Source organism: Rhinopithecus bieti, unplaced genomic scaffold (genome assembly GCF_001698545.2).
Source record: "Rhinopithecus bieti isolate Rb0 unplaced genomic scaffold, ASM169854v2 scaffold_9899, whole genome shotgun sequence".
NCBI lineage: Eukaryota > Metazoa > Chordata > Mammalia > Primates > Cercopithecidae > Rhinopithecus > Rhinopithecus bieti.
This window is the reverse complement of record NW_016806979.1, coordinates 1,421,093-1,431,375: the sequence shown is the minus strand read 5'-3', so window position 1 is coordinate 1,431,375 and position 10,283 is coordinate 1,421,093. Positions and strand designations below refer to the sequence as shown.

At 48.1% G+C, this 10,283-nt stretch overlaps 1 protein-coding gene across 1 annotated transcript in view; it reads right to left on the bottom strand.

Moving 5' to 3' along the window:
* Nucleotides 1-10,283, bottom strand: part of NPLOC4 (NPL4 homolog, ubiquitin recognition factor) — a 65,757-nt gene that overhangs the window by 25,010 nt on the left and 30,464 nt on the right. The window contains 2 exon segments of the mRNA XM_017879266.1: nucleotides 5,301-5,356; nucleotides 5,359-5,463. Coding sequence (XP_017734755.1) covers nucleotides 5,301-5,356; nucleotides 5,359-5,463 — 161 coding nt within the window.

Below are 10,283 nucleotides of genomic sequence, written 5' to 3'. Positions count from 1 at the left end.
TCCTGCCTCAGCCTCCCGAGTAGCTGGGACTACAGGCGCCTGCCTCGTCGCCCGGCTGGTTTTTTGTATTTTTAGTAGAGACGGGGTTTCACCGTGTTAGCCAGGATGGTCTCGATCTCCTGACCTTGTGATCCGCCCGTCTCGGCCTCCCAAAGTGCTGGGACTACAGGCGTGAGCCACCGCGCCCGGCCCACATCCATGCTTTCTAAAAAAAACTGCACGTGAATGATGACACAGATGTGCCTTCAAATCACTTCTTCAACATCAGTATCCGCACAGCTCCCTCATCTGTCCACAAAGCTCTTCCTCGTTCTCTTACTGGCTGCATATGGGAAGCTGCAGACTCTTCTCCCTCCTGAAGGACAGTCAGGAAGCTTCTACTCCCACCCCGTGTGTGAGTACATGTAAATGTATGCCCACATAGATGTGCAAATGCCTATATGTGTCTTCAAAAAACAAACAAAAAAATTGGTATTATACTCGAGGTACAGATGCACTTTTAATTTTACTTTCTAAGTTTTATCCCTTATCTTTCAATGATTTGTAAACGCATACCTTTAGTAACCACATGCTATCCCAGAGTCCAGCTGTAACTTAATATCCCCTTGGGATGGGGCTGTTCAATTGTTTCCAATTTTATTGTCAGAGACCACAATATGATGAACAACAGCCTTAGACAAATATTGGTGCAAGTTTTGTTTACAAGGCATATTTTACCTTCAACCTCAAAGTCCATGGAAGGACTAAAAGGATGACTTTAATGTCAGCTTTTACAGTTCTCTTTGCTCCAACTGGTATTTTCCTGAAACATGAGAAATCTGTCTCAAATCCTACAGGGCTATAAACCATTTTGGGAAGTATTTCTAGCCTATTCTCACTAACAGCGGGCAAATAAGCACTCTATGAAAACAACAGAATGATTAAGGAAATGTCACATATTTCATGACAAAAGGGAGCTCCATTCCTAAGTGCAAGAAACTGATAATAACACATGGAAATAAAAAAGCAAATTTCCAACCCGAAAAGGGTACTTAAAATAATCCTACAGAAAACTCACAGTTGACGATAAAATCCTAAAAGCACTTGCTTTACGATTAAAAGCAAGACAAAGGTGCCAGAGACATTCACTGCCATCAGTGCTGTTTGGGACATCGCAGGCAACATCGCGGCAAGCCCAGAGAATGAGAAGGGCTGATGACGGAAAGGGTAACGCATGTAGGAAATGCGGAAGACTAAACTTATAAATGATAATATTGAAAGACTAAACTTATAAATGATAATATTGAAAGACTAAACTTATAAATGATAATATTGAGGAACAGATGGCAGTTGCTGGATACAAAATTTACCTGTTTCAAACAGCAACAGTTTAAAAATGTGATTTTAAGATAGTGCTATTTTGTAATAGGTTAAAAATAAAGTACCTAGGAATAATCTAATAAATGATAGGTAAGACCTCCACAGAGAAAATTGAAAACCTTTCTAAGAGACGTTAAACAACATGGGAACGAGGCCGGGCATGGTGGCTCACGCCTGTAATTCTACCACTTTGGGAGGCCGAGGCGGGTGGATTAACTGCTGAGCTCAGGAGTTCGAAACCAGCCTGGGCAACATGGTGAAACCCTGTTTCTACTAAAATACAAAAAATTAGCTGGGCGTGGGGGCGTGGGCCTGTAGTCCCAGTCCCAGCTACTCGGGAGACTGAGGCAGGAGAATTGCTTGAACCCGGGAGGCAGAGGCTGCAGTGAGCCAAGATTGCGCCATTACACTCCAGCCTGGGTGAGAAAGAAAGACTCTGTCTCAAAAAAAAAAAAAAAAAAAAAAAAAAAAAGAGTATAGTATTAGTTCTAGTTTAGGAAAATTGGCCAATGGAATAGAACAGAGTCCAGAAAATCCATGATTCTCCATGACTCATGGAGACGACTGATGACAGAAGCATCAAAGATTAACAGGGAAACAAAAGTTTATTTTTATTCCCAAAACCGTGCTCATATAGCTGATTATCCACATCGTTAAGAAAGAAATCAAGGACGGGTGAGGTGGCTCACGCCTGTAATCCCAGCACTTTGGGAGGCCAAGGTAGGCGGATCATGAGGTCAGGAGTTCGAGACCATCCTGGCCAACATGGTGAAACCCAATCTCTACTAAAAATATAAAAATTAGCCAGGCGTGGTGGTGCACACCTGTAATCCCAGCTACTCGGAAGGCTGAGGCAGAAGAATCGCTGAACCCAGGTGGCAGAGGTTGCAGTGAACTGAGATCAGGTCACTGCACTCCAGCCTGGGAGACAGAGGAAGACTCCGTTTCAGGGGGAAAAAAAAAGAAAGAAATCAGAGGCCGGGTGCAGTGGCTCACATCTGTACTCCCAGCACTGTGGTGGTTCACATCTGTAATCCCAGCACTGTGGGAGGCCGAGGCAGGCAGACTGCTTGAGCCCAGGAGTTCAAGACCAGCCTGGGCAACATGGTGAAACCCTGATTCTACTAAAAATACAAAAGAGTTAGGTGGGCATGGTAGTGTGTGCCTGCAGTCCCAGCTACATGGGAGGCTGAGGCAGAAGGATCACATGAGCCCAGGAGGCAGAAGTTGCAATGAGCTGAGATCACGCCAGCCTGTACTCCAGCCTGGGTGACAGAGCAAGATGCTATTTCAAAAGAAAAATATAGGTCAGGCACAGTGTCTCATGCATGTAATCCCAGCACTCTGGGAGGCTGAGGCAGGCAGATCACTTGAGATCAGGAGTTCGAGACCAGCCTGTCCAACTGGGTAGGAGGGAGGAAGAAGAGGCAGGGGCCTGAATCCAAACCAGACAAGAAGACCCCCAGCAAAGGGGACCGTGGTACTGAGACAGAAAGCCCCCTCCCTCCTCCTGCAGGAAGTGAGTGTTGGGGGAGACGAGTCTGGCAGAGACCCTGGAGATACAGGAATTTCAAACATGCAGCCATTCTCCCCCCTCAAGATGTTTGTAGCTGGGTGTGGTATAATCCCAGCACTTTGGGTGGCCTCACACCTGTAATCCCAGCACTTTGGGTGGCCCAGGTGGGCAAATCGCTTAAGGCCAGGAGTTCCAAGACCGGCCTGGCTAACACGGTAAAACACAGTCTCTACAAAAAATACAAAAAATTAGCTGGGTCTGGTGGCACGTGTCTGTAGTCCCAACTACTCGGGAGGCTGAGGCACAAGAATCGCTTGAACTCCAAGGGCGGAGGCTACAGTGGGCTGAGATCATGCCACTGCACTCCAGCCTGGGTAACAGAGCAAGACTGTCTCAAAAAAAAGAAAAAAAAAAATGCTTGTAAAAGTTTTAAGGTACATGGGATACCTACATAATTAAGCTGTATGAAGCATGAGAAAAACGAGAAACTTCTGGACAGTCTGTATCTCCCAGCCTTTCAGGGCCAGTGAGACAAAGATTGAAGGAAGACTGTCACCTCACAAAGAGCGCTACCAGGCTCTCAGACGGCACCCCTAAGGGGCTACATTGTAGAAAAACAGAAGGATCAACTCATCGAAATGCAAGTCAGCTCTGACCTGCTACTTGCCACCTGGATGGAGATGGACAGCTCACCACCACCACGTTTCCCATGGAGGAAAGGAAAGCCCTCTCTAGAAGACACCCTGCTGGAGTCTCTGGCTTGTGATACACAATGAGCACCACACCACACACACTCAGCACCCCAGTGACAAGGACGGACGGACAGATGGTCCACAGAAAACACACTGCAGCTGTAGACCCACATACGCTAACCCATAATTAGAAAAACAAAATCGTCCGGGCGCGGTGGCTCAAGCCTGTAATCCCAGCACTTTGGGAGGCCGAGACGGAGGGATCACGAGGTCAGGAGATCGAGACCATCCTGGCTAACATGGTGAAACCCCGTCTCTACTAAAAAATACAAAAAACTAGCCGGGCGAGGTGGCGGCGCCTGTAGTCCCAGCTACTCGGGAGGCTGAGGCAGGAGAATGGCGTGAACCCGGGAGGCGGAGCTTGCAGTGAGCCGAGATCGCGCCACTGTACTCCAGCCTGGGTGGACAGAGGGAGGCTCCGTCTCAAAAAAAAAGAAAAACAAATCAACTAAAAACTGATGCAGAAAACTAAGGTGACATGAGTTAGTATATAAGAACCATTAAAAGTTAATATGGCGGGCGCAGTGGGGCTCATGCCTGTAACCCAACACTTGGGAGGCTGGAGGCGGAGGACTGCCGGAGGCCAAGGAGTTAAGATCAACCTGCCAACATAGTGAGAGCCCTGTCTCTTTAAAAAAAAAAAGGGAAAAAGAAAGAAGGAAAAAAGTTAATATAACTGTATCCTCTATGTTCAAAGAGTTAAGTAGATAACACAGGAAAGCAATTAACAAGTTAAACTTTCTAGAATGAAAACTAACAACGTCTGAGATTAACAATATGCTGGATGAGATTAACTGCAAGATTAGAACTGTAGAAGTCAGATCAATGAATGTTAAGACATAATAGAAACTATCCAAGATGAAACACTGAAAAAGACTGAACAGAAATGAAACAGAGTATCAATAAACTGTGGGAAACTCCAGGTAGTCAAATATATGTGTAACTGGAAGCCCCCAAAAGGAGCAGGAACACCAAAAAGAAAAACATCTGAATAGGCTGCAACTGACAGCATTCTAAAAAAAAGGTCCCTAAACATCTCCCACTGTCTTCTCATCTCCAACCCCATCCTTGAGAAAGGGTCTCACTCTGTCACCCAGGCTACAGTAAGTACAGTGGCAAGCGATCATGGCTAAGGGCAGCCTTGACCTCCCCAGACTCAGGTGATCCTCCTACCTCAGCCTCCTAATGTAGCTGGACACTAGTTCAATGCCACCCATCTATTTTTTGTAGAAACAGCGTCTCGCTATGTTGCCCAGGCTGGTCTTGAGGTCTGGGCTCAAGCATCCTCCTGCCCTTGACCTCCCAAAATGCTGGGATTACAGGCATGAGCACCATAGCCCCCAGGCCCCGATCTTCTCATCTTTAGAAAAATGAGACTGTCCTGTTGTTGCCAACGGTCGGATTTGTCTTGCTGATCCAAATCCAGTGCAGTAGCTCCACTCCTGGTGAGAGCCCTAATGGCATGGAAGTCTGAGTAGCTAATTTCCAGCCCAGAAGACGTGACAGAAGCCTTTGGTGACAAGGAGGGTTCAACCACAGCTGACGAATGGCTGGCTATAGGCCAAGAATGCCCACCCAAATTAGAAGGTTCAATGACAGGTTTGAACCATTATTTTTCTTTTTTGTACAGAATTTTCTTTTATACAGAATTCTTTTTCTTACCATACTTTTACCTTATAAAACACATCAGGCACCGTAACTGCTTCACTGCTAGACTCCTTGGCGTAAGCAGCTCCGGGGCGTCCTTGCACGGCAGCAAATCATCATCACGGACGAGCGCCATACACTGATTGGAACACCTGTACCCTTCCAAGTGGACTTGATTGTCAGGACCACCTGCAAGAGAGAAAGACCTTCAGAAAGAGCCTGCCAAACAGCATTCAACCCGGTCCATGCTGTTAACTCCTCACTCGGATCAACAGAAAAAACGAACCCTCAAGAGTCTGTCGGGTAAGGAGTTAAAAGGGTGTTCAGGGCCGGGCGCGGTGCTCAAGCTGTATATCCCTCAGCATTTGGGAGGCCGAGACGGGCGGATCACGAGGTCAGAGAGATCGGAGACCATCCTGGCCTAACACGGTGAAACCCGTCTCTACTAAAAATACAAAAAAAAAAAACTAGCCGGGCGAGGTGGCGGCGCCTGTAGTCCCAGCTTACTCGGGGAGGCCTGAGGCAGGAGAATGGCGTGAACCCGGGAGGCCGGAGCTTGCAAGTGAGCTGAGATCTGGCCACTGCACTCCAGCCCTGGGTGACAGAGCGAGACTCCATCTCAAAAAAAAAAAAAAAAAGTGTTCAGTAGTCAGCCGGGTGCACTGGCTCGCACCTGTAATCTCAGCACTTTGGGAGGCCGAGGTGGGCAGATCACAAGGTCAGGAGTTCGAGACCATCCTGGCTAACTCAGTGAAACCCCGTCTCTACGAAAAATACAAAAAATTAGCCGAGTGTGGTGGCGGGAGCCTGCAGTCTCAGCTACTCGGGAGGCTGAGACAGGAGAATGGCGTGAACCTGGGAGGCAGAGCTTGAAGTGAGCCGAGATTGCACCACTGCACTCCAGCGTGGGTGACAGTGTGAGACTCCATCTCAAAACAACAAAAAAAAGTTCAGTAGTCAACGGATGGGTGGCCACAACACAAGACCTAGACATGCATGTCAGGACACCCTGCAGCTCCACACACACTTGGCTCCACAAACAGGTGCCACCACGGACATGCTCTCTCAGAATCAGGAAAACAAGATTGTTAAACTTGTGAAAAAAAGAAAAAAAAGAAAAGAAAATACTGGGTGCAGTGGCTCATGCCTGTAATCTGAGCACTCTGAGAGGGCAGGGTGGGAGGACTGCTTCAGCCCAGGAGTTTGATACCAGTCTGGGCAACATAATGAGACCTTATTTTTCCAATCAAAAAAAAAAAAAAAAGATTATTAATCATTGCCTAACATCTGCCCCTAAAGCGAGGCTTAGCGTCATCAGCACTTGGGCTCCTGGTTCATAGTAACACCAGGGGTATAAATGGCAGATAGATCCCTAGGTTCACGGTAAGGACGGGTGGACAAATTCATCTGGAGGCAGAGAGATGGGGGAGGGGTGGGAGAAGAGCAAGACGGAAACTATTTTTAATACAAATCCAGTCATTGTATTGTATCCACAGTAGCCTCTGTCTTACAGAAACCTACACAGCCACCACGCAGAGTCGATGCCACCAGGTGTCATCACACAGTGTGGACGTGCAGGTGCCACTCCACGGCCGTGGGCAGACCTGGGAGCCCAGATCCTCCACGGTTTCACCCTCCCCACTGCCCACCCCATTCTTCTCTCCCAGTCTCCACTCCATCAAAACCTCCAGAATGACTTCATGTGGGGACAAGGGGACTACAGATCACGGCTGAGAGGTGGCAGTGTGGTCCAGTTAGACCAGGTCCCTGAAGTGAGTTGGGCAGATGATGCCATGGGGGCAGCCTAAGCCTTTGGAGGAGGCAGGCATGGGGGAGATGCCCACTGCCGCAGGGTGTGCTTCCAGAACTGAAGTTACCATTGACTACAATTCATTATTTTTTAGGCATTTATTTATTGTTTTACAAGTAAGGTCTTACTATGTTGCCCAGGCTGGTCTCTAACTCCTGGCCCCACGTGATCCTCCCGCCTCAGCTTCCCAAAGTGCTGGAATTACAGGTGTGAGCCACTGTGCCCGGCTCTCATCATTTGTTATAGCTTTGGAAGAAAAACAAACAAACCCTCAATACCTCTATCTCAGTTTCTTTGACAAAAACAATCATTTATGATCAGAAAACAGAAACATAGTGCACGTGGCTTTCAAACATGCATCAGAAAGCAAACCTGACGGCCAAAAAATCAAATAAGGTGAGGGAGGAGATAGAGCTGGCCGCCACGAAGCTCTCAATGCACATAGGAGGCAGGTGATGGATGGCTTCAAAACCCTGAGTCAAACTTGCTCCGAACGCATAGTTCACTAGCATAGGATTCTCTCCCTGCCCCAAATTCAATGCTCAGGAGGTAGCCAACCCTGTGCAAACGACTACTAATATCTCAGCAAAGACACAGGCACCTCACTCGTCCATGTGCTTGGTGGCATAAATGGCACTAAAAGAATGCAGGGCTCACAGAGAGCAGAGGCAAAGGCTGGACAGAGCGCCAGGGAGCCACAGTGCAGACATCTGGTTAGGACACTGTGAAAACCTGGACTGGGCTTGGCACGGTGGCTCATACCTGTAATTCCAGCACTTTGGGAGGCCAAGGCAGGCAGATCACCTGAGGTCAGGAGTTCAAGACCAGCCTGGAAAACATGGTGAAACCCTGTCTCTACTAAAAATACAAAAATTAGCCAGGCATGGTGGCAGGTGCCTGTAATCCCAGCTATTCAGGAGGCTGAGGCAGGAGAATTGCTTGGCCCTGGGAAGCGGAGGCTGCAATGAGCTGAGATCACGCCACTGCACTCCAGCCTGGGCAATGGAGGAAGACTCTGTCTCCAGAGTAAAACAAACAAACAAAAAAACAAAAAACCTGCACTGGTGTTTAGATTGATCATTAACATGACAGGTCAGTCAAGAAAGAAAAATCTAGCAGTTGAGAATAAGAGAAAAATGGAAAGCAGTACTTATAAAACCGAAGGCTGTTCATAAACAGCAAAATTGGCCATATGGATAATCTTCAAGGGTAAATTCACTGCGATGAACTGCAAACTCCCCTTCCCATGTAGAGCAGCAGGAAATACGTGTCCTGATGGGTTTGTGTAACCCTGCCGGAACGGTTGGCAGGACAAGTTAACTATCACTCCCTTCACAAATCAGCCAGTCAGGAAATCCTTACGTGGGAAAGATCACAGGGCCTACAAACAGGCAGTGACAGAAAAACCTCAGCTGCTATTGAATCTGAGATGCATTTCTGGTTTTTTAAACCAGATCCTCAGGAAGTAATTTTCACAGCCTGTAAATTTAGAGTATACCAGACTATGAGGAGACAGACGCCCAGCCCAGTGTGGGGGTAAGCTCTGCACTGTCCTTCCACAGGCCCCTCAGCGTCACTCGAGGAAAGCACACACTTCATCGGGGCCCTTACACTCTAAAGTCTCATGCCAGAGAATATCTGTGTACAATGAAAGCGGAAAGGGGAGGAAGGACAGATGCAGAGGGAGGGGCGAGGCCTCCACATCCCAGCCAGGACCTGAGTGCTGCCGGCAGGAGCACCACGCACCCTGTGCCACATGGCTCAGTCTGCACCTTCTTTTTTTTTTTTTTTTCTGAGACAGAGTCTTGCCCTGTCGCCCAGGCTGGAGTGCAATGGCATGATCTCAGCTCACTGCAACCTCTACCTACCAGGTTCAAGCAATTCTCCTGCCTCAGCCTCCCGAGTAGCTGAGACTACAGGCATGCACCACCACACCCAGTTAATTTTTATATCTTTAGTAGAGATGGCGTTTCACCATGTTGGCCAGGCTGGTCTCGAACTCCTGACCTTGTGATCTGCCCACCTTGGCCTCCCAAAGTGCTGGAATTACAGGCATGAGCCACCGTGCCAGGCCTGGTCTGCACCTTCCTGTCTAAGGAGGGACGTGGGACAGGAATGCAGCAAGTACAATTTCCAACAGCGCCACGGGGTCCCCACAGGGTCACGACCAAGAGACCCTAACACAGGGGAAAGAGCACACTTTACTTGAGTTAGAAAACCTTCATCCGAGCCGTAGCGATTAAAGACACGCATGAGGATGAGCACTCCTCAGTCGGCCACCACCCTCGGGAAAGGGAGACCATGACAAGTCTGAGCACCAAGAGGGGTGATTCACATAGACACGAGGGGCTGTCACTGCCTATCTGCTTATAAATTAGGTTATTTATTGTCTCTCAGTTCTAACATCTTTCAGTAAATGCCAATTCCAGAGGCGAAAAAAGCCCAAGGATGATCTATATAATCTCTCAACTCTCAACAAGAGGTATGACTCAAATTGAAGGTGGTAGCCCCCAAGTTAGAAACCGTAATTCTAGGGCCGGGCGCGGTGGCTCAAGCTTGTAATCCCAGCACTTTGGGAGGCCGAGGTGGGTGGATCACGAGGTCAGGAGATCAAGACCATCCTGGCTAACACGGTGAAACCCCGTCTCTACTAAAATACAAAAAATTAGCCTGGCGTGGTGGCAGGTGCCTGTAGTCCCAGCTACTCGGAGGCTGAGACAGGAGAATGGCATGAACCCGGGAGGCGGAGCTTGCGGTGAGCCGAGATCACGCCACTGCACTCCAGCCTAGGCGACACAGCAAGACTCCCGACTCAAAAAAAAAAAAAAAAAAAAACGAAACTGTAATTCTAAAAATGTGCCAGTTCTTCTGGCCCATGGAATAATTTCTCCATAGAAACAGTAATTAGATGGGGCACAGTGGCTCACACCTGTAATCTCAGGACTTTGTGAGGCCAAGGCAGGCAGATCACTTGAGGCCAGAAGTTTGAGACCAGCCTGGTCAACATGGTGAACCCGTCTCTATAAAAAATACAAAAATTAGCCGGGTGCGGTGGCTCACGCCTGTAATCCTAGCACTTTGGGAGGCCAAGGCGGGTGGATCATGAGATCAGGAGATTGAGACCATCCTGGTGAACACGGTGAAACCCCGTCTTCATTAAAAATACAAAAAAAAAAAATTAGCCAGGCATGGTGGTGGG